The 25492-nt window shown below is 35.5% G+C and overlaps 1 protein-coding gene across 2 annotated transcripts in view; it reads right to left on the bottom strand.

Moving 5' to 3' along the window:
- Window positions 1-25492, bottom strand: part of UBR1 (ubiquitin protein ligase E3 component n-recognin 1) — a 135479-nt gene that overhangs the window by 19605 nt on the left and 90382 nt on the right. The window contains exons 29-41 of one of the 2 annotated variants that reach the window (XR_009264190.1): window positions 24597-24778; window positions 20271-20476; window positions 18767-18860; window positions 17383-17532; window positions 14660-14757; window positions 11867-11960; window positions 10442-10590; window positions 8351-8406; window positions 6993-7089; window positions 6145-6212; window positions 4636-4786; window positions 1680-1781; window positions 42-175 (exon numbers count right to left, since the gene is read on the bottom strand). Coding sequence is in view for 1 of the 2 variants with exons in the window: in XM_058737962.1 (XP_058593945.1) it covers window positions 42-175; window positions 1680-1767; window positions 4636-4786; window positions 6145-6212; window positions 6993-7089; window positions 8351-8406; window positions 10442-10590; window positions 11867-11960; window positions 14660-14757; window positions 17383-17532; window positions 18767-18860; window positions 20271-20476; window positions 24597-24778 (1567 nt within the window). In the remaining variant the exon portion in view is untranslated. The remainder of the gene's footprint in view (window positions 1-41; window positions 176-1679; window positions 1782-4635; window positions 4787-6144; window positions 6213-6992; window positions 7090-8350; window positions 8407-10441; window positions 10591-11866; window positions 11961-14659; window positions 14758-17382; window positions 17533-18766; window positions 18861-20270; window positions 20477-24596; window positions 24779-25492) is intronic. The other variant, XM_058737962.1, reaches the window with a different exon arrangement.

The following is a 25492-nucleotide window of genomic DNA, read 5'->3' as shown; positions in this document are numbered from 1 at the left end:
ATCTATTATATCCTATTCTGAGATTTCACTTTCCTACTTACTTGTCAGCAGTTCATCAGGTGGAGTTACTCCAAGTAAATAGTGGAAAAACAAGGCAGCACAGCGAAGGTAAGGGGTGATACCATTCTTCAATGAGACCCACAAATACCAGCCAGGAATACCACACCCAATGCAGCTAAGAGGCAATAATTCCAGAACAGAACAGAATACTGATCAGACTAAACCCCTAGACTTTAAACACATCCTCATTTAAAAACATAGCTAAGTATTTAAATAATTTTTTATCCATTTAATTTTTAAACATTTAAAACATAATATTTAACTGGCAATAGCTTCTATATTTAAATCTTCTGAAAGTTTCCTAAATAAAACCACAAATCTTGTATCTTTTACCATGTAGGTTTTTATTTAATTAAAAAATAAATCAATTATTTATATTATGATTAGCAATATGTAATAATTATTAATAATATTAATAATCATTAATTAATTTTTAAATGAGGGGCAGGCAAAGGTTTATTAGAGTATAAGAAAGTAAGAATAGTATGAAAGCTCTTTACAGAGAGGGGGCATATGAAAGTGAATGCCCCTACCATGTAAATTTTTAAAGCAAATAACTATTTTCTTCCTTATCCTAACCCTTATGATGAAATGTGAATCAGATATATTTATCAATAACTAACCAAAGCAGTTAAGTTAGCTAAAAAAATTAATACTTTCTTGATTTCTGTATTTAAGTTGGTGATTCATAGAGCAGTGAAAAGTACTCTATATCATACTTGCAATGTTACAACACAAAGAGTGAACCCTAATGTAAACTATGGACTTTAGTTAACAATAATGTATTGATACTGTTTTATCATCTTTAACAAATCTACCACACTGAAGGCTGGATGTTAATTACAGGAGAAACTGGTGATGGGAGGGAGTATACAGGAACATTATGTACTTTCTGTTTAAATTTTCTCTAGGCCTAATAAAACAGCTCTAAAAAATAAAGTCTAGTAACACACACACACACACACACACACACACACACACACACTGTCTCTCTCTCTCTCTCTCTCTCTCTCTCCCTCTCCCTCTTCCTCTCTGTCTTCAGTACCTAACTAAAAAACAAAACAAAACAGAAAACCTAACTAAAAACTGATGAAGAAAAGGAAAGCAAAGAGGGGAGAGTTTGGCAGCATGTAGAGCTCAGTGGGGCACTCTTATTATACTTTTGATTTTAGCCTTTGCATCGCCAATATATTTCACATGTTACATAAAAGCCATAAAAAAAAATCTCTAGTTAGTTAAGCATATCAACTGTATAGATTGCTTTAAATGGATGACCTATTTTCTATTTTGTACATTTATTTAAATTCTAAATGCTGCCATTTGTTAAAATTTTATTATCTTTGGCCTATGTTCCCAGAACAGTTTTATAAAAGTAAAGATGTATCAAAACTGTTCTTTATAACAAGAGTAAAGAACAGTTTATAAGAGTAAAGATGTATCAAAACTTGTTTCAGTTTCAGAAACAAACAAATGGGTAGCTGTAATTCCAAAAGCTCTTAACTGATTTTTAAAAACTGGAATTAAAATGGTTCAAAAGTTATTGTGCCAAACAACTGAACAAAGAGGTGGAATTATTAAAACAATACTGAAATAGGTTGAACTAATGAACTGCTACTCACCCATTTGTATATTGAGAAACTTCTGCCAAGAAAGAAGATGCAGAACGAGCCTCTTCACTCTCTTCTTGAACCTGAGCAAGGGGGAGGTCTGAAAAAGAAATTCTGAAAGATAAATCTATGAGTTTCCTATTCAATGTATTAATTACACCTCAATATCATGGTGTCAGGATAATAAACAATGTCAACTCAACTGAGGCTCTTTTCCTTTTTCTCAATCTAAATAGTTGATTCTAAATATTAAAACTGTTGGGTAAGGGGTGCCCGGGTGGCTCAGTCAGTTAAGGGTCCAGCTGCAGCTTAGGACATGATCTCATGGTTCGTGAGTTTGAGCCCTGTGTCGGGCTCTGTACTGATAGCTCAGAGCCTGGAGCCTGCCTCAGATTCTGTGTCTCTCTCTCTCTGCCCCTCCTCTGCTTGCGTGCACGTGCTCACTCACTCTCTCTCTCTCTCTCAAAAATAAACATTAAAAAAAAAACCTCTTAGGTAAACTTTATCAGTATATTAGATGAAGAAACACATAGGGCAGAATCACATGGATGTTTAATAAATGCTTATCTCATTGTAATATGACCAGGTAAACAAATTAGTGGTCATCTATCTGGTTTGCATTCCTAGGAGTCTTAGCTAACAGGTAGAAATTCAGCTTCTAGAAAGGGAAGTAGGTTGCTGTCCTGCCTTTACTCTCAAGCAACACATTAAGAAGAACCTCGTAAGGTAATTTCCTTCATTAATCTATCCTTAAGGAGGACCATCCTAAACCTTTCCACCAATTGCTAACTCACTCACTTAGGTTAAAGCTCTGGATAAGACACTTTAGTTCTCTGAACCTCAGTTTTATCATATTAAAATGGGTATAAAAATGCCAACATTGGAGTTCAATGTGATGGATGATTACATCCCATTCGAATAGTGCTCTCTTGTTTTAAAAATACTTAAAAATATATATACATTAATTCATCTGAAAGACAAAATTACCCTGTGTCTCTTACTTTGGTTGGATATTGCTAGTTCTTCTCCTTTCAGTTAAGATCTCTTTAGGAAAAACACACTTTTTTTAAAAAAAGGAAAATATATCATGAATTCATATTGATATTTCCAATTTAAATATGTTTAATATTTGCATGACTGAAGTGAATTTTACATGCAGTGAAATACACAAACAATAAATGTACCATTTGATGAGTTTTGACAAATGCACACACCCATGTAACAAGATTTTTTAAAATGAAACTTTATTTCTTAAAGCAGTTTTAGGTTCATTACAAAATTGAGAGGAAAGCACTGAGTTTCCAGATACCTGCCCTACTATCAACAGCTTGCACTAGAGTGGTACATTTGTTACAATCAATGAACCTATACTGACACATCATTATCATCCGAAGTCCACAGTTTATATTAGGGTTCATCCTGGTATTGTACATTCTGTAGGTCTTCACAAACGAAATGTAGCCACTGTTACAGTATCATACAGAGTAGTTTCACTGCCCTCAAAATCCTCTGTGCTCTCCAAATTCACCACTCTCTTTCCTCCCACCCCCCCTTCCCCAAACCTCTGGTAATCACTGATCTACTGTCTCCATAGCTTTGCCTTTTCCAGAATGTCATATACAGTTGACCCTTGGACAACATGGGGGTTAAGGGTGCCAACATCCTGCATAGCCAAAAATCTACCTATACATTTTGACTCTCCAAAAACTAACAGGCTACTGTTGACTGAAAGCCTTACTGATAAGATATTGAGTCACTTAACATGCATTTAAAAAAAAAATTTTTTTTAAGTTTATTCATTTTTGAGAGAGCACAAGTGAGGGTGGGGCAGAGAGGGAGAGGGAGACACAGAATCTGAAGCAGGCTCCAGGCTCTGAGCTGTCAGCACAGAGCCCGATGCAGGGCTCAAACTCACGAACCGTGAGATCATGACCTGAGCTGAAGTCGAACACTTAACCAACTGAGCCACCCAGACGCCCCAACACGTATTTTGTATAACATTATATATGTATGTTACATGTTATATATTTTGTGTGTTATATACTGTATTCTTACAATAAAGTAAGTTAGAGAAAAGAACAATCATTAAGAAAATCATACGAGAAAATCAGGCAACAACAGATGTTAGCGACGATGCGGAGAAAGAGGATCTCTTTTGCATTGTTGGTGGGAATGCAAGCTGGTGCAGCCACTCTGGAGAACAGTATGGAGGTTCCTCAAAACATTAAAAATAGAACTACCCTATGACCCAGCAAATGCACTACCAGGTACTTATCCAAGGGATACAGATGTGTTGTTTCAAAAGGACACATGCACCCCAATGTTTATAGCAGCACTATCAACAATAGCCAAAGTACAGAAAAAGCCCAAATGTCCATCGATGGATGAATGGATAAGAAGATGTGGTATATATATATACAATGGAGTATTACTTGGCAATCAAAAAGAATGAAATCTTGCCATTTGCAACTACGTGGATGGAACTGGAGGGTATTATGCTAAGTGAAATAAGTCAGTCAGAGAAAGACAATAATCATATGACTTCACTCATATGACGACTTTAGGAGACAAAACACATGAACATAAGGGAAGGGAAACAAAAATGATATAAAAACAGGGAGGGGGACAAAACAGAAGAGACTCATAATTACGGAGAACAAACTGAGGGTTACTGGAGAGGTTGTTAGAGGGGGGATGGGCTAGATGGGTAAGGGGCACTAAGGAACCTATTCCTGAAATCATTGTTGCACTATATGCTAACTAATTTGGATGTAAATTTTAAAAAATACAAAAAAAACAAAAATAAAAAACACAACATCCATAAAGAAACAAATAAATGATCATTCAACAAGAGAAATAACGTAGAACTTTGAAATATGTGATATGACTAATTGCATGCATAATTAATTTTGCCAATAAACCATGGGCAAATGTTATTTATTTTATAGTTAACTGATGTGAGCTTTACCTGTGTCTATGGTAAGAAGGATCTGAAGCATGTGTGCCATGGTGATCAAATGGAAGAGATAAAGGTGGTTATACGAGGAACTAATTGATGAAGGCTGCAGATCAACAGTGTCATCCCAATACAAGGATGGAAATGCTAACACAGCACCAACCTATAAGAGAAAACAGATATCAACATGAGTGACGACAAAGACCAGTGCAAGCTAATCTCATAACTCAAAGTACAGAGCATCAGATGCTCTGTGCTCATGTGTGGGTTTTTTTTGTTCTTGTTTTTTATATATTTTATTTTTAAGGAATCTCTGCACCCAATGTGGGGCTTGAACTCATGACCCTGAGATCAAGAGTTACATGTTCTACCGACTGAGCCAGCCAGGCGCCCCTGTGTGGGTTTCTTTTTATAACTAGCCACAACATTTTCCCTAATTATTCAATAGAATATCTTAGAATATAGTGTACCATAAATGGAGAACAAAAGTCATCACCTAACAGGTTATCCCTTTGCTGAAACTTCTTTTTCTAGGCAGTGGTCTCAATCCTGTGGTTGAGAAGATTCAATATTACAATAACATGGGGAGCTCTTAAAAGAACACCGATACACAGACTAGTCCAATCAAATTAGAATCTCAGGGTATAGAGCCTATTTACCAGCATTCCTTCCAAAGTTTCCCCAAAAGGTTCCAAAAGATGGGAGTGACAACCACTGGGCATAGTCCTGAACAATGAGGGATGGGGGACACTGACTAATCTTGTATCCACAGATTCCATACTCCCAACCTCACCAACGATCTCTCTAGGGGACTCATTTTGAAGGAATGGAATCATAGTAGGGCTGGAAAAGCTCTGCAAGAAACTCATAAAACAGTTGCCACCTATCCATAGGTGTTTGGGAGAAGCCCAGATATGTCAATGGCCTGGTACCCATCACCAAATGATCAATGATTTTAATTTAAGACAGCTCATACTGTCATTTACTGTTTATAATGTAAACAAGTTAAGAAAAGGGGGGAGGAAGAAAGCACAATATACATTTTAAAAAGTCTGCTTGGACAGACACCAACTCAGTATAATCAACTAGGACAAGAACTGCAAAATAAAGAGTAAATGTGCTTTCACTTGTAAAGTGATTTTGAGGGGTGCCTGGGTGGCTCAGTCGGTTAAGCGTTTGACTTGGGCCCAGATCATAATCTCACAGATCGTGAGTTTGAGCCCTGCATCGTGCTCTGTGCTGACAGTTCAGAGCCTGGAGCCCGCTGTGGATTATGTGTCTCTCTCTCTCTGTCCCTCCCCTGCTCGTGCTCTCTCTCTCTCAAAAATAAATAAACATTAAAAAAAAAAGTGGTTTTGATGGTCTCATTCAAATCTCTATTTTAAACAGAATGGAGAAGAGACTAAATTTCATCTGAACACCAATAATTTATAATCTTGAATAAAGAACATGAACTTGAATGAGGAAAACATATGAAATTATAAACTTGAGAGACTTTAAGAAATTTTATTGAATACTTACCAAAACATGAAATAGGTCTATAGACAGAAGGCAAGGTGTATCTTCTGATTTTAGGTTAGGAAGAACAACTAAAAAATACCAAACAACAGTGCAATTAATTAAGATAGCAATGTGGTTATAAATATAATGCAAAACACCTAAAACAAAAATATAACAGGGATATAAAATACAGAAACTGGTAAAATGGCATATCACACTTTTATGAATGGGGACCATAATTAAAAATAAACTATACGGAGAAAAACTTCCTAGAAAGCCTTGGATATAATTTAAGTGTTAAAAGAGAAGATCCAGGAAGAAAAGGTAAAGAGCATAAATGAAATAGAGGTTGTTCAATAAATATTTGCTCCATGAATAAGAAAAATTACTTTTATACAATGTTCCTTAATACTTTTTTCCTAACTATACATTTCTAAGTGTTTTGTGACACATTAAATATGTGAACAATTTGGAGGGGGGCAGAGAGAGCATGCAAAGCAGTGTAAGTAAAACGAGGATGAAGAATATCCCCTTGAACCAGCAAAATTAAACCTATTTTTAAATGATCTTTCCATGTCATTGCTCCCTTTTCTTACCAGATGAGGACAAAAATATGTTAGTGGTTGTGGATGTTGATTCAATAAAGCCTCTAGGTGGGAACAAGGGACATAACTTGAAAACATTTGGAAAATACCTGAGTTTTAAAATAAGACTACAGTTATTGTACAGGCATCTATGTCTTTGTTTTTTCTTTTAGAAAGCTGCTATAGTAGTGTTCAAAATTAGTTCAGTGTGTTGTTTCCGAATGATATACACTGCCAGAAATGCAAAGGAAAAAGACATATAATAATATTCAGAGAAGAGTCTACCTGATAGGAGACGAATCAGATGTTTCTGTATCAGGACCTGAGGACACGTAATCTTCTGTGCAATGGCAAACTGCATTAATGCTTTCAGACCATTATGCTAGATTGTAAGAGAGGGGAAGAGAAAAAGGGCAGATGACAGACCTAAGTCATTCACTATAAAAATCATTCCCAGTCTGCAAGTATTAGTTGTAGCCTTATTATAAACTTTACATTCTTGGGGCGCCTGGGTGGCGCAGTCGGTTAAGCGTCCGACTTCAGCCAGGTCACGATCTCGCGGTCCGTGAGTTCGAGCCCCGCGTCAGGCTCTGGGCTGATGGCTCGGAGCCTGGAGCCTGTTTCCGATTCTGTGTCTCCCTCTCTCTCTGCCCCTCCCCCGTTCATGCTCTGTCTCTCTCTGTCCCAAAAATAAATAAAAAAAAAAACGTTGAAAAAAAAAAATTAAAAAAAAAAAAAAAAACTTTACATTCTTGCAAATAAAGTATAATATTTATAATATTTTTAATACTTTCAGGAAGTTTTATGAACTTATCAAATTTTAATAGATTTTCCCATGACCAAGAGATATTAAAGCTATAATTATTTCAATTCTCATTTAGATACTCATTTTCCCCAGAGTCAATTTCTTAAATTTACTGGATTAATTTACTCTGAGGCCTGGGCAAAAAAATTTATAAAAATTCTAAAATCATGGCCAGAAAAACCCCACTAAATGCAGGGAATAGATCTGCCTTCCAAACAGGCGGCCAGGAAGTGTAGGGAAGCACATTGTATATTAAAAGTCCCCTGTGCCTTGGGAAAATAAGAGGAAAATGGCTAGGAGCAGGGGTGCTCTATGGAATCCTTGGTTGCCCACCCTGTTTTCAAGGGGCTATTTCTTGAGCTTAGGTCTGGAGACGGGTATAGTCCTGTAGTGTTAAGATCTGCCCATCAAGGAGCCATGGCTTAGTTTTACTCTTGAATTCACTATGATGATTTATGTAGAGTTAACCCAGCATTAGTACTTAATGTTACATGATGGCACAAAATTAGCGAAGAAGGAAAATGTAGAGGACACTGAATTTCTGACTTGGCAATAAGCAGAGAAGGGGAGAAAAAAGGGACAAAGTATCATCTGAAATCTATGAATTACATTTAACCACCGAGATTGAGTAAGCTCTCTAAAGTGCACAATGCGGGCCATTTTGTCTCCTGTGAGACTGAGGTAGCTTTATAAAAAAGAAAAAAAAAATAGAATTCCACTAATTTTTACAGAAAAAGGAGTGAATTAAAAAAATGATTTTAAAAACTAATAAATTAACTATAGATTATACCAAAAAAGCCTACTATGAGTTACACATACCTTGCTGGAATATACATACCTGTCTATTTTGAAGTGCTCCAAACAGAGGTTTTCCTTCATCTCCCAAGAGGTTTTCTCAAAGAGTAAGAAAAACAAAAATAATAAATCCTGAATACTGCTACAATTGTTTACTTGGTTTCTATCAGATGTTCTTTAAATATATTTTTGACCAGATGATTTGCACTTTTTTCATGTTTAAGTCTAGACCAAAATTTCCAAATTTTTGAGTGAGAAGATATTATAGAAGCAAACTGTCACTACACATAATAAAGTCCCTGCAGCTCTCTACAGAGAGTACCTGGGAAAAACAAAGCAGCCTGGTTTATTTTTCGTCCTTTTAACCTCTCTTCCACACAAAAAATTTTTCAGCAAGTAATTTTATGTACAGTCACAACGTATTTTGTTTTAAAATACATAGGCAATGCAGGTAACTATTGCTCTTATGCATACTTTTAAAAAATAATTACATTACAGGAAAAAAAATTTGAAAATTCAAAAAACCCCACGGATTCAGATACATTTTGCCTTGTTGGCTAGGGCATTTATTGCTAAATTACTCTTACTTTCATTGATCTTTGGCAGCAGACACACCTATGAGTTAGGAAGGTTTACTTCCTATTTTCTTTTTCCATCTTTGAATGGACAGTAAAAAAAGACTCTGTATATTGATTCCTCAACTGTAGTTCCTAACTATGCCAACATGTCCTGTGTATGTCTTGCCACACCCATAGGGAATGAAGTAAGTCAGATGCTTATGCACTAGGAATAAAGTACAGCACTATGTTATGGGATAGAAAAAGCACTGAAGTGAAAACAGTATAATACTGTATTAATAAAATAAAACCCAATTACTAGGTTACAGAACCACATAGGAACCACTGGACCACTGGAAGTCCTCCAGTGAACTTCTCATCACTTTTCTGACAAAAACTGTGACCTTTTTTTATGTTAACTATCTAAACTCCCGATTCCTAATGTTTGTCTTGCCAAGGATAGTAAAGTGTAAAATATCTTCACTGAAACTGTCAAGAGACTTAGTAGTAGATCGTGACTCCAAAAGAATGCTTTACATTTCTTACCGGTTTGTTCAGATTCTATTCTGTTTAAATCTCATTCTTCCTATTTCTCATTTTATTCAACCACAGGAAAGATAAACCTGTGTGTAATCTTTTATCCATGATTTAAGTCTGACAGGTTTGGATGTGACTCCTAAAATCTGTTCAGGAGGCTGAAGCTCGTGTGCAGGAAGGTTTTGTGGCTTCGTGCTACTTAATTCAAATCATGAAATGGTGTCTTGTTACAAAAATATATGTAAATGAAGAAAAGATGATAGACTCCATTGGGAGCGACCACCAAAAATGTATATTGGAAAGGGAGACTGAAACCATCTTGGATAAAGAGGACATAAAAGAATTACAGTTCTTACTCTTTTTTAGATAGTATTCTATCTCATACTGTAATAAGCAAATATGCTGATTTTAAAAACTAAGAAATCCTTCACTACTACACTCTTCTTCCCCCCATCCCAATTTATACTGTGTAAATTTAAGGTGTACAACATTTTGATTTGATTGCTGCATTCTTCTATAAGAAGTTTAAATTTTGGCAGAGAATTTGACAGTGGGGTTCCATTATGACCTGGTGAGTTCCTGCCTGCTAGTCTGTCTCTCTCACAACTACCTCAGTCTTCTTTTCCCTTTTCTGATAATGTTTTAGGTGACTTTGGTTTCCCTTTCTTTTTTCTCTCAAGGTGTAAAAGAAACAAAAATTACTGAACATTTCTGGCTTGATTCTTGTTCCTTTGCCTTTTTTTCCCTTGATTTTCCTAGTGTGTTATAAATCTGCCAGCTTTTGAATATAGCTTGCTTCATGCTATACCTTTCAAATATTTTGAGCTTCTGTTGCATATGACCAATACTGTAGTTAAAAAGGGATCAATACAAAAATTCTCAGATTAAATGGCATCAGGCTACACTAATCTACTGAGATACCAATAGTCCTCAAACAATTCAAACTATTTTAAGACATCAGGGAAAAGGAAACATTTCTGGTCAATCAATGTTAATTCTTTTTCTATGAACCCTCCGAAGTAGTCTCTCATAGGCATTACCAATTGCCTGGACAGTGAAAGCACATGTGCTCCAGGTCATCATGGGGACTCGAGGATCCGTTTCATCAGGAGGTACTTTTAGTCCAATTCTGTAAATTGTTGTAGCAAAGAGAATGACCATTTCCTTGATGCTATTAGAATATTTTATCCTAAAAGTAAAACAAGAAAATTTTATATAGTGATTTAATAAAAGGGGTTACCTACAGAGTAAGGTACAGAAACAAAAATTTAACAATTTAGGTACTGAAACAACAATTTAACTCTTTTGACAAAGTAAAATGCTCTTTGTCAAATTGGAGATTAGAGCCTCTGAAGAAAAAATGGGACTGTAGCTCTTATAGGTAGAAAAATATCTCTTACAAAATGATAATGGCTCATATAACTTTACTTCATATAAAAGATGTAGTAAAGGATCACAGAAAGGATCCAGGTCCAAATTAAGGACAGACTGGAGAGAAGGAATAAAATTCAAAGCAAACAGATCTGACCTAACAAGTTTTAATGTGTGGAAAGGGACTAAGAGAAACTTCAGTGTTAACAGGGTGTGTGTGAAACAGAGAGAGAATGAATACACCATGTACTTGGGAGTGATAAGTTCTGATTTCCTGAACTTCCTTTTGTAAAAAGTATTTTGTTTTTTTAAGTTTATTTATTTTGAGAGAGAGGGAGAGAGAGAGGGAGAGAGAGTGCACACGTGAGCACGCGAGAGCCCGTGAGTGTGAGTGGGGGAGGGGCAGATAGAAAGGGAGAGAGAGAATCCCAAGCGGGCTCTGCACTGTTAGCAAGATCTCATGAACCATGAGATCATGACCTGAGTTGAAATCAAGAGCCGGACGCTAACCGACTGAGCCATCCTAGCGCCCCTGTAACAAGTATTTTCAACAGCAAGAGGATTCAAAATATAAACAAGAATCACAACTAAAAAAGTGTACATCAGAAAATATTTATTAAATAATAATGATAATAATAATACCTGATTTGGATACATTATATTTTTCAAAGTGTTTTCACATAAGTATTTTTTCAATAACCTTATGATGTAAGATAAGAAGCTACTGTTTCAATTTTACAAACAAGAAAATGAATGGGGGTGGGGGTTGACCTGAGACTTTACAGAAATCAGAGTTAGATATGTCTTTAATTGAAATCTCTTAAATTCTGCTCTTATTGTAGGTTGGACTATATAGAAATGGCATTTTTGTTGGTCAAAAATGGTTAATTACAGGCAGGATTCACTCTAATACATATTACTCTAATACCTCAAACCACTTAATTTTATTATACAAATAAAACTCCAGGGAGAAACAAGAAAAAAACGGGATAAAGAAACAATTTTGCAAATAAGGCAGGAAGGAAGGAAGGATTGTTCTTCACTCTTATTTTCACAGCCATTTACAAACTACTCTTAACTACTTGGATACTTACGAAGGCTGAATTCCAAAACTCAGGATAGAATGGAACTCAAAAGTGGAATCACCCATTCCTTGATCAACTAAGACTGGAATTGGTGGGTTTTCTCCTTATAAATGAAAAGAAAAAAGAATGAAAAATCACAAGGGTTTAGTGTGACACACACTTTTCTAGCTGTTTAAAATTATATATGACCATTTTAGAAAACTTAGAAAATGTTAATAGACAATAAACTATCGCTCAAAATTTCTCTACTCAAATAACATTTGGGTGATATTCTTCTGTTCTCCATATAAATGTTGCAAATACAGATTCTTTTTAAAAAGACAAAATCTATAGTAGTACTCTGTATCTTGTTTGTCACCAACAGATCATAAATGTCTTTCCACATCAGTAACTGTCCCTCTATATTTCCATTTTTAATGGATGGATAGTATTCTATTAGTAAGGCAGCATACAATAGTGAGTAAGAGCCAAGGATCTGCAGCCAAGCTGCCTGGGTTGGCATCCTAGCTCTGCTCCTATTACTAAGACCTTGAGTGAATACCAACCTCTTTGTGGCTCCATTTTCCATTTCCTTATCAAATTAGCATTGTTGTTCCCCTATGTGAAATGAGTTGTCTTTTCCTGCTTGCTCTTGAGACTTTTTTCCTTCATCTTTGGTTTTCAGCAGTTTAGGTATTATCTATATGGGTGTCATTTTCTTTTAGTTTATCTTTGAGTTTCACTGAACTCTTAAATCTGTAAATTTATGTGTTTCACCAAATTTTGGAGGTTTTCAGTCATCAGTTCTTCAACTATTTTTTGTACCATCTTTTTTTCTTTTCAGGACTTGTATGACATAAATATTGGATTAAAAACTTGGGTCCATGTGTCTCTAAAGCTATTTTTCTTTTTCAGCACTTTCTGTCTATTCTTCAGACTTGGTAATTTCTACTGATCAGATTTCAAGTCCACTAACTCTTATCCTTCCCATCTCCATTCCACTATCGAGCCCATCCAGTTAATTTTTATTTCATATAGTATTTTTTCAATTCTATCCTCTCCATTTGGTTCTTTATTTTTAATAGTTTCTACTTTTTTTCTGCTGAGAACTCATATTTTTTCCATTCATTTCAAAAGTGTTCACCTTTACCTTATGTTTAATGATTATTGGGTGCTTTAAATTTTTTGTCTAAAAAGTCAATGTTAAAACATCTCAAGATTGGCATCTTATTGTTTTTTTTTTTCCTTGAGATTGGTCAGATTCTCCTGGTTCTCTGTATGTTGAGTAATTCTGGATTGTACCTTAGATATTTTGAATATTACATTGTGAGGTTTTGGTTCTTCTTAAAATTCTGTGGAAAAATGTACCTTTCTTTTTGTTTCCGTAGGCAACCAACACAATTAATTTCAACAATTTCTGTCCCACTGTCTGTGTATGGTGGTTCCAATGTTAGTCTCCGAGCCTTTGCTACACTGTTTGGGTCTGCCTATACATGTACTACTCAGGTGTTAGTCTGGGACTTAAGTGATGGTTTTAATGCAGTTTCATTCTCAAACCTGTTGCTGTTTCTCTGGGCCTGTTCTGCACATGTGCAGCTTGGAGGCAAGCCTAGGATCTGTGCTGTTCTCAAAAATAGGAGATTCCCCTTCTATAGCTCTCTTCTTTCTGGGATTTCCCCCATATTCTCTAGCTCCAAGGGACCCTTTTCCCCAGTTCCTCTGGCCATAATGACATGTTTCTCTCAGTTTTGGTCCCTTCTGTTGTCAAGTAGATTCAGGTGACTGGGGCTACCCTTGGGATAAAACTGTGAGGCAAAGACAGAAAAAAAAATAATGAGGATTCACCCTGCATTCTATGGAACACAGAGGTCCCTTTTTTTTCCAGTTCCTCCAGCCAGAGAGACTGGTTTTCTCTTGGGATCTTACATATCTATGTGGCCGCCACGGCATTGCAGCTCCAGCTCCCTGACTGGGGCTGGCATCAGGAGAGGGTCAGAAGAGGAAGAAACAAAACAAAACAAAACAAAACAAAACAGGAATTCCCTTTACACTTTCCAGTTCTGAGGGACTTTTTTTCCTGGTCCTCTGGCCAGAAAGAGGGCATCTCTCTTGAACTTTTTGCTATTCATGTCCATTGCAAGCTCCGTGACTCAGGCTATGCTGAGTTCAAAGCTGGGTAATAAAGGAGGAAAAAAACCCAGGAAACTCATTGCCTCTACCATTCTTCAAATTTTGACTTCCCTCCTTCATTTGCCTACCATTGTTTACTTCTCAGAGTCTTTAGACTTTTTAGTCTTATCCCTCAATTGTAAAGAATATATAAATGAGGTAACAGTTTAAAAATGTTGTTTTTTTATTATTAATATTAATGACAACATATTAACAAAATTAGTAATAGTAATGGCTAATGCTCATACAGGATTGACTATGTACCATGCATTGTTCTACTTTACACAGGATACCTCAATTCTTAAGTCAGTGAGATAGGTGCTATTATTATTCTCACCCTGCAAATAAGAAAGTTGAGGCACAAACAGGTTAAAAAACTTGTCCAAGATCACAGAGACAGTAAGCAATGGATCTAAGATTTAACTCCAAGCAGTGTGACTCCAGATTAATCACTGTCTATATTGCTTGCCAGTATGAAAACTATTTAAGTGATTTAAGTCAAACTTAATTTTGGCTTTGAAATCTTTAGGTCCTGATAGTCGACAAATCTATATCTCCAAACCATATTTTAGAGCAGTAAGTACTTCAGAAAAATATTAAAGACTCTGACACTTAAATCTCAAACAGCAAAATATAAAATAATTTTGAGCAAACCTTTAGCGTGTTTCATATTATAACCTGATATTCTGGCCAGAACAGTCTGTATCCATTGTGCCAGCGTCAAAAGTTGAGCAAGAGCCTCTGCATTCTCACTGAAAAATGATATTTAAAAATTATTAAGCCATTGGCACAAAGTCAAACTGAAAAGCTGAACTTGTAGAGTCTTTCTATGGATAATTGGCTGTATGAAAACATCAAACTCCTTCAGATTAACTACGTAGGTTATAAAAGCACATACGTCTAAAAATGTAGTTTCAGCATCATTTGCAACAGCCGCAATATGGAAGCAACCTAAGTGCCCACTGATAGATGAATGGATAAAGATGCAGTATCCCACACAATGGGATAGTACTCAGCCATAAAAAAGGATGAGATCTTGCCATTTGTGACAACATAGATGGGACTAGAGGGTATTATGCTAAGTGAAGAAGTCAGAGAAAGACAAATACCATGTGATTTCACTTGTATATGGAATCTAAAAAACCAAATAAATGAACACACAACGCAGAAAGAGACCCATAAATACAAAGAACAAATTGATGGTTGCCAGAAAGGGGGGTGGGGTGTGGGAATGGGCAAAAGGGGGTGAAGGAGAGAGGAAGATACAGGTTTTTAGTTATGGAATGAATAAGTAATGGGCATGGAGGTACAGCATAGGGAATATAGACAATGGTATTGTAATAATGTTGTATGTGACTGATGGGAGCCACACCTGTGGTGAGCACAGCACAGTACAGTTAATGAATCACTATACTGGAATCTGAAACTATGGTAACATTGTCAACTATATTTCAATAAAATAAATAAATAAAGGGGCGCCTGGGTGGCGCAGTCGGTTAAGCGTCCGACTTCAGCCAGGTCACGATCTCGCGGTCCGTGAGTTCGAGCCCCGCGTCAGGCTCTGGGCTGATGGCTCGGAGCCTGGAGCCTGTTTCCGATTCTGTGTCTCCCTCTCTCTCTGCCCCTCCCCCGTTCATGCTCTGTCTCTCTCTGTCCCAAGAAAATAAATAAAAAATGTTGAAAAAAAAAAAAATTTAAAAAATAAATAAATAAAGTAAAAATGTAGTTTTGGGTAGGAGGGGAATTTTAAAAGTACAAGGAGTAAGATACCATTCATAGGCCCATCACGTAGAAGTAACAAATATCAATAAATGGAATCACCATTCTAGTCACTCAAATAAAAAACCGGGTGTCATCACTGATTTCTCAGATTCTCTCACAATCCACATTCGAAGCCAGCAGCTAGTCTTGCTGGTTTTACCTTCTAAATATATCCCAAGCTGAGCACTTTTTTCTACTTCCATTGTTACTACCCTAATCCAAGTTACTTCATCCCTCACTGGAACTATTTCAATACATTAACTGTTCTTCCTGTTTCCACAACAGTGCTTCATTATCATCTATATTCAATGCAGAACAGCCAGGGGGATCTTCTAAAATGTAGATCTGATCATATCACTCCCCTGTTCAAAGTACTCCAATGGTTTCCCATCACACATAAAATATTTAGTGTTTTTAACACTAAAAATAAAATTCTAATTTCCAATCTTATAAGCCCTTTTATGATCTTGTTCTTTGCTCCATTCCAAGCATGCTGCCTTTCTGCTGTGCCTCAAACATGCTGATGGTATTCCTATTTCAAGGGTGTTCGTTCTTTTTTAAAATTTTTTATTTTATTCTTGAGAGACAGAGTGAGACAGAGCATGAGTGGGGAGAGGGGCAGAGAGAAAGGGAGAGAGAATCCTAAGCAGGCTCTGTTCTGCCAGTGTCTACCCAGACGTGGGGTTCGGTCCCACGAACTGTGAGATCATGACCTGAGCCAAAATCAAAAGTTGGATGCTCAACCTACTGAGCCAGCCAGGTACCCCCAGATCAGGTTTTCTAATGACAAGGAATAGTAGAGATAGAGCAACTAACTTATTGACGCTGATTGCCAAGCCTATCACCTTTGAACACTTTTGTTGTGGACACATGTTAAGTGTTTTTATCAACGAAATTATTTTCTATAGCAAAACTTAGGTCAATCATTACAAATTCACTGAGTTTTAAGAAAATGAACAACAATGAAGAATACTGTTATTAGGTACAACAGTGACAACACAAATATACAATTATATGCTATAGCTATCATAAAAAATGAATAAATTTGCTACTGAGTTCCATTCACAGATGGTCAGAATAGAAAAGTTTAAAAACTTGGTCTAAAAATTTAAAAATTATTCAAAGATATGATTAATCTACTGTTTTTCTTTACTTATATTGTTAACATTTTGTCCACATCTTTACAACTATGGCGATTGGCTCTTCAGGGAAAAAAAAAAAAAATTAGAAATAATAATACAAAGACATTTAGAGAAACCAAATTTCAAACATTAACTCTAATGGTGTAAAAAGTACTATTTGAAAGGATAAATCTTCTCAGCATCTTTTCCCTTTTTGTGAATGCTAAGGTAGAGATTCATGCTCTACTGTTTTCATGGCTGTTAGAAGATACACACACAACATACAGATTTGAGTTAATGAACATTCCAGTTATTTTAGAAACCAAAAATTGGAGCTTTTCATCATATTTTAAAGACAGAATACAACTTATGGAAACAAAAAGTATTAATTACTTCAAACAACAAAAGAAACTAGTGATCTAATCAAAACAGGCACAAATGAAAGGATTAAATACAGCTTTTAAAAATTCAACCCAAACATGAATTAAAACATACCTGTTTATCCTTTGAGGCTGCAAAGGAATAATGGGGATCACAGTATTGCACAGAGACTTGCAAAGTGGGCAAAGATACTCTCCACTCTCTAAGTCGAAAAGGTCAACATGAATGCGCTGCTGAGAGCTCAGTTGTACAGCTTCAAAATACCTGCAAAATTTTAAGACATGGGTCCCTTCAGAATGATACATGTATCTTCACTCTAATCCAAGTGACAAAAGTCTGGAATTTTTGCTTTAATAAATGTCTTTAGAATCTACATGCCCAAATACCGAAGTTGCAATTATACAAGAAATAGGATGCCCATTCTTTTGGGGGCAAACAAGACACATCAGGGCAGAAACAAACTTAAAATAATTTTACTGAATCATAACTTGGCTCCTAACTCAGCAGCATGGAGATAAAATGCAGACACTACTTCCTTCAGTTTCCAATGGCCAGCTGATGTTGTAAAGGCTATTCAGGAAGATTATGTACTCTAACCCAATGCCAAAAGAATGAATCCTATACAAAAGATTTCCCAGGAATTATATTTCTGAATTTTTCTCTTCCAAAGGTGGAACTAGAATTTCCTGTCTTATTCTATCTCAAAGGTACTTTTCACTCTACATTATCAGGGAAATGAGATTTTTTTTTTTTTTTTAATGTTTATTTATTCCTGAGAGAGACAGAGCATGAGTGGGGGAGAGGGAGAGAGAGGGAGACACAGAATCTGAAGTAGGCTCCAGGCTCTGAGCTGTCAGCACAGGGCCAGATGCAGGGCTCGAACCCATGAACCGTGAGATCATGACCTGAGCTAAGTCGGACACTTAACTGACTGAGCCACCCAGGCACCCCATGGGAAATGAGATATTTTAAGAAAGATTATAGCTTTCTTTTACACAAATACTGATCAAGAGCAACCAATTAGCTCGTGGAGAGGAAGTACAAAGGAGTAGTGAAAATTTTAAGTTGATAGTTTATTACATCCATTTCTTTTTTTTTTTTTTTTTAACATTTATTTATTATTAAGAGACAGAGAGACAGAGCATGAACATGGGAGGGGCAGAGAGAGAGAGGAGGAAACACAGAATCTGAAGCAGGCTCCAGGCTCTGAGCTGTCAGCACACAGCCTGACATGGGGCTCGAACTCACAAATGTTGAGATTATGACCTGAGCTGAAGTCGGCCGCTTAACCGACTAAGCCACCCAGGTGTCCCTATTACATGCATTTCTGAAGGTGATAAGATAATGAATATCATGCAAACAAAATTAGTAATTAAAACTGCTTCAATTATTCAGATAAGGAAGGAAAGAAGACATGAGAAAACATGCCTTTTTGTGGCCTTTAATGAACTTCAGTATTCCTAGTTTCTTTCAAGAACATGTCAGAAGGACAACTTACTTCTGCCAGCACACCGCATGCATCACATGACCACAGCTTCCTGTGTAAGTTCCATATGCCAAGTCTGGATCCATGAAGAGCGGGTCCAGGGTTTCTGGTTCAGGAAGACAAAAATAGGAGGCATGTATTCATCTCCCCCCATGGTTATAAAATGGGAGAAAAAAAAAAAGAGATTATCAAGGTCTAAAATTCTAATCATGAACCTTCTTAGGAATGTCCAAGTAAAGTGTCACAGTATCATGGTAACAGGATATATATTCTTAGTAGTAAGCAAAAGGAGAAAAATATAAACCTAGATTTCCAGGTAGGATTTAAAATTAGTGTGAATTAATGACAACTTCTATTTTTGATTTGTATTTTTTATTCTGAACATCAGGTTTAAGTTGCCTTATCTTGGTTGTTGAAGTGATTTTTCTATGATTCAAGCACAATTTGCTCTTCTAATTTTAAGAGTAATTTGAATTACTTTCTAAGGTATACTTAGGGCATTATAATATGGATAAAAGCAAAGACATAGTGGTTAAAAATCTGGTTTCATTACATATAACTTGTGGCCTTGGGTAAATTATTTAACTTCTCTGTGCCTCAGTTCCTTCATCTGTAAATGGAGCCAATATTGGTACCAAACTCATTGGGTTGCTGTGCGGATTAAGCGAGTAAATACACATAAAGCACTTAATCAGTGCCTGGCATACAGTAAGTATTCAGTTAATGTTAGCCTTTTTTATCATCATCATTATTATTATCCCAAGGGTATTTTATAAAGCAGTAACTCTGATGTGACATAAAAAAAAATACATTACTTAATTAGTATTCCTGCCAAGAAAATACTTAACATGAACCTAATTTTGAGGCAACAGACAGATCTACAATGTAAGACATGTACAAAACAACTGGTCTACATTCTTCTAAGAAGTTATTATCATGGAAAAAAAAAAGAACAAGTGACTATTCTAGATTAACATAGATTTAAAAAGACATAATAAAAACAAGGCACGAAATATGTCTAGACCCTAAATGAGAAAAAAAAAGTCTAGCTAAAAACGTCTAGCTGAGGACAGTTTGGGAAAATCCAAATATGGCTTTTATATTAGGTAATATTCCTGAATTATTATTCATTTTCTTGAATGTTATAATGGTATGACAGACATATAATAGACTATCCTTAGTTTTAGAACATGCATGTGTAAATATTTAGGGATGAAATGTATATGCCTGCATCCTACTTTCAAAAGGTTCAGCATAGAAAAATGGGGGTAGATATGCAGATAGAGACAGAGACTGAGAAATGTGGCCAAGTGTAACAAAAATTAAAATTAAAAAATAAAACAAAGGAGCAAACATGGTATGTAATATCTAGAGACCATTTTACATATGGGTAAAATATGATCTGACTAAATAAGGCTAAATATAGTCTCACTCCCAAACTTCTTCCAATATCTTTTTCTCATTATATAAGTATGAAAAGAAATGCTCAAAAGGATATTTATTAAACAATACATACCCCCTGAGAGTTCTATGGGTTTTCCCCTGTGCTGGGTTAAGGCGGTGGATTTCTGGACACAGGCCGATAATACCATGGCATTATTTTCTATTTTCACCTCTTGTTCTTCTTGGCAGAGGATGCATGTCAGCACCTCCTTTTCAGTAACAGTCGGACCCCGTTTAGGACCCAAAGCAATTCTAGAGTAGTCACTGACTGCTGGGGCACTACCAAGAGAAACGACCAGAAATGAGGACACATGTTTTGGTCACTTGTCTTTATATTTTGGTAGATTTTAAGTAACTGTAGTGCAAGAACTTTAAGAACAAAAATAGTAAAATAAAAATGATATTCAGCAATATTAGCTTAAAATCTTCCCCCTTGATTTTTCTGGCTCATATCAGTTAATTTGCTTATTCAAAAATACATTTTGTGTTGCTAAGTGCAAAAAAAGCAGATCACAAAGTAGAGTGTATATTAGAATTATAGTTAATTTTCATACCAGGAAGCAGGGTTATCTGGTTTTTTTCTGATTAGAAAACTAATACATGCTTAAGAAAATTTGGAAAATCTATAAAAGTATAAAGAAGAAAATAAAAAGCATTATACACTCACAAACTAGAGATAACCATTTGTATATTCCCGTCCAGTCCACTTTGTTTATACCATTCTTTTTACATAATTAAGATCACATATACAGATTTGCACCTGCTTTATTGACTTATATCTTATTTGTTTTCTTGTGTCATTAAAGTTTATTCAGAAACATTGTTTTTAAATGGCTACACAATACTCTTTCTATACGTGCCTGTAAGAGTTTTATCCTTTCCCTCTTCTTAGGCATTTAAGTTCTATTCTATTTTGATAGACTTTAAAATAAAAATTTACATCTTAATGATTTAGCAATTCTTACATGTACTCAATGTGTATAATAATAATATAATAATAGCGAATATTTGTAAAGCACTGATTGTGATGTGAGGCACTGTTTCAAATACTTTACATTAATTCATTTAATCTTTCCAACAAATCCTATGAGGTAGGTACTAAGATTATCCTCCATTGTTAAGATGAAGAAACTGAGGCCTAGAGACAGTAAGAGACTTACCTAATGACTCATCACTACATAGTAGCAGAGCCTGGATCTAACCCATGTGATCTGACTTCACAGGCCATGCTCTGAACTGCTTTGCAACACTGCCTCTTTACCTGTGCAAGAAGGTCCCTGAATTGCCACAGATCATTCAACAAACTGGAAATAACTTAAATGTTCATCATCAATGTAAGTGAAATTACACCATACAGAATACTAAGCAGTATTAAAAGGTGCAGTTTGAATGCTAGATGGGGTACCACCTCATAGGAGGCATTCAGCAATATGTGAGGTAAGGTTTACCTTTTGGTACCATAAGGACTACAGGACGCTACTGGAATTTAGTGAATGAGGAGCCAGAGACGTGGACTGTCCCGCAATTCATGGAGCACAAAAAAGAACTGCTGCCCAAATACCAAGACTGAGAAACAGTGAGCTCGTTTGGTACATAAGAACATAGAGCATAGATTTCCAAGTGAATATGACAAGTTGCAGAAGGACACATAATACCATTGATGCAAATAAAACAAAAGACTGAATGATCCTATGTAATTTCTATGGTTACATATATTTACAGGTAATAGCATAGTAGAAATTCTGACAGGAGATACATAAAATTTATAACCAGAATATCTTCTGAGGAAGGGCAGAAAGGAGTCCCAGATTTAGGCCAGTGCTCAAACAGAAGTAGCTTTATCTCTGACATCTGATTTTTAAAAGGAAAATGTGTCAGTATAACTGTGTAATTAAAATGTTTTCGGGGGCATCTGGGTGACTCAGTCAGTTAAGCGTTCGACTTCAGCTCAGGTCAGGATCTCACCGTTTGTGAGTTCGAGCCCTATATTGGGCTCTCTGGGGTCAGTGTGGAGCTCACTTTGGATCCTATGTTCCCCTCTCTCTCTGCCCCTCCCTCACTAGTTCATTCTCTCTCTCTCTCTCTCTCTCAAACATTTTAAAGAATTTGGTGAACAATCATATGAAAAGATGCTCAACCTAGTACTAACTAGTAATAGGGAAATTCAGCCTGGCAGAGATTTATAATGTTGACTATCAAATATTTTCAAGTACTGATGATAATAATAAGCATTGATGAAAATGAAGAAAATAGGAACTCTCAAACATTGCTGGGAGTAGGAATTGGTAAAACTACATTGGAGTTTTATTGTGATAGTATCTATTAAAATTTAAAATAATGATGAGCCAGTACTTTCACATATTAGATTCTACTCTTGAGAAGTACTTATACAATTGTACAAGGGAGCAAATATACAAAAATATTCTGACACATTGTTTATATTAAGGGAAAATTAGAAAATAAGGGAAAACCAACTTAAATGCCCCAAATCTAACAAACAAAATAGTGTATATTCACACATAAAGAATCATGTAGAATCTAATAGACCTATATGGAGTGACATGAAGAGATTTATAAAACACTGAGTAAAAAACCAAGCTGCAGAACCAAAGGTATGGTAAAATAAACTATTAAAAAACACAAACCAATACTCATTTATGCATATATGTTAATAAATGCATAGAAGAGGCCTAGAACAATAGTTATTTATTAACAATGGTTGTGCAGAAAGATCAGGAATGCAGAGGATGGTCTAAGGGATCTAACTGTGTTATTTGAATTGTTTTCAACTAGAACACAATAATTTATGTGTGCAATCAATCAGTCAATAAAAATAAATAAAAAGCATTGAGGCCATTAATTAACTCTGAGCACATTTTTTGCTTCCTATCCTCTTGTTTGGCTAAACATACAGTAGTCTCTTTTTCATAAAGAGCATGTTGCTAATATAAAGTATCTCCAGGGTTGGAACTTCTGTGAATTGTTTATAAAGTTTTATATTAATTTCTAGTTCTATTACTATTGTCAGCTAAGAATAGCTTACCTTCATGTATATATATGTATATATATATGTATATATGTATATATGTGTGTGTGTATATATATATATATATATATATACACACACACATATATATTTTTATCTTTAAAATATATAGTCTTTATTCTTTGTGGTCCTTGTTAACATACCCTGCTTCAAGATGACAGATAAATTATGTCTGTTTCTAATGTTATTGCAAAAGCACAATTTTTTTAAACTATCCAAAACACACATTATTTAAAGAGCAGTCAAACCTTATTTTTAAAAATAAGCATAGGATGGGGGAGAGGGGAAAATGGGTGATGGGCATTGAGGAGGGCACTTGTTGGGATGAGCACTGGGTGTTGTGCATGAGTGATGAATCATGGGCATCTACCCCCAAAACCAAGAGCACACTGTATACACCGTATGTTAGCCAACTTGACGATAAATTATATAAAAAAAAAAAAAAAAAAAAAAGCATAGGAGGTATTTACATTTTAAATTGGGGTGCTTTTAAAAGTATCCTTATTGGGGCGCCTGGGTGGCGCAGTCGGTTAAGCGTCCGACTTCAGCCAGGTCACGATCTCGCGGTCCATGAGTTCGAGCCCCGCGTCAGGCTCTGGGCTGATGGCTCGGAGCCTGGAGCCTGTTTCCGATTCTGTGTCTCCCTCTCTCTCTGCCCCTCCCCCGTTCATGCTCTGTCTCTCTCTGTCCCAAAAATAAATAAAAAACGTTGAAAAAAAAAATTTAAAAAAAAAAAAAAAAAGTATCCTTATTTTCCCTCCTTTTCACACTGCAACGATACAAGAGCTCACAAAGTGTGGCTCTCAGAAGGTTAACTGATTTCCCCAAGAGCACACCACAGTAGAACTCAGAAAATCAGATGTATTGATTCCCCTTGTAATGTGCTGTCCATGACTACAATTACAGGCAGTGTCTTCTTTCTCTTCAAGAAAAAAAGAAAAACAAATATAAACTACCTTTTTCAGGTGAAAGATTTTTTTTCAACCCGTAGTAACTACACTCATTTTTACCAGAAATTATAAAAACAGTGGAATATATGAACTGATATATAAATGTGTACCTAAAGGGGCCCTCATTTATACAAGATAACAGAAGCTGATTTCGATTTTTACCATTTCCATTTTCCTTTTTGTACATAAAGGCTTTTAACAAACTATTGTGCACTTGAACTGTTCATCAACATAAACTTACATTCAATAATACCTTAGAGTTCTCACTGTGCTTTTGCTAATTTAAACACAGTATAATTTCTCTTACTACAAAACATATTTTGGAAAGATTTTATTTAAAGTGAATATGTCATTTTCCCTCAAAAAAACTGAGTTGCTAATTTTTAGTTTTGCTAGGTTTTACCTCTCTTCCTCCATAATGGAGTCTTCTTTCCCAGACATTTCTGAGGTGCTGTCATACATCAGTTTGTGAGTTTCAATAAAGTTTTTCTGTAAGGCAGACATCTGAGCCATGATCTTCTGGCGGTGCAGTCTAGCAGCTTCAGCTTTTCTTTTCCGTTCTGCTTTTTCCTTATCATGAGTAATCTGGGTATTAAAAAACCACAAAAATTAGGTAGGATCCATTGTTAAAATTGACATATACTATTCAGTCAAGCAAAACTTGCTAGAGTAAGAGTCTGATAACACTTGATTTCCCCTTAAGCCTAGATTCAATCTGATGTCTCAGAACTAGCATATAGGCTCCATCCTATCATACAACTAATTGCTCTTTTGGTTATTTCAATAATTTAATCTAAAAGCCCCAAGTACTTTAAATATCTAATAAATAGTCTTTTATACTCAATGCAGGTAGATTAAGAAAATTAAATGAAACAAAATTTTTAAATCATGTGTTAATTGTTTAATCACTGACATTTAATCAATTTTGACCAACCTGACACTATCTAACAGTTACTACTAGATGCATTGCTAAAACTGAGAACTTTAACAATATTACTGACATGTATGGTGTCTTTTTATTGTTTATTCTAACTTAAGTACAGTGTTATTCTTTTAGGAGGAATAGTTACAAACTATAATAAAAAAATCATAAGTAATAAATAGTATTCTAATAATTTTAAGATTAGAATCATCATAACCTGAATATTACTACATTTCATTGAATCTAAGATGTACCATTTTCTTATGTTCCACTAAGAATGCTGACTAAATTATAAGAAGTCATTGATTATAGGATATATCCCAATTTCAGATATTAAAATATTTTAAAAATTAATAAAATATGGTATTTCCGACAGA

Source organism: Neofelis nebulosa, chromosome 7 (assembly GCF_028018385.1).
Source record: "Neofelis nebulosa isolate mNeoNeb1 chromosome 7, mNeoNeb1.pri, whole genome shotgun sequence".
Taxonomy (NCBI): domain Eukaryota; kingdom Metazoa; phylum Chordata; class Mammalia; order Carnivora; family Felidae; genus Neofelis; species Neofelis nebulosa.
Note: the sequence above shows the minus strand (reverse complement) of the source record. Positions and strands in the feature narration are given on the sequence as shown.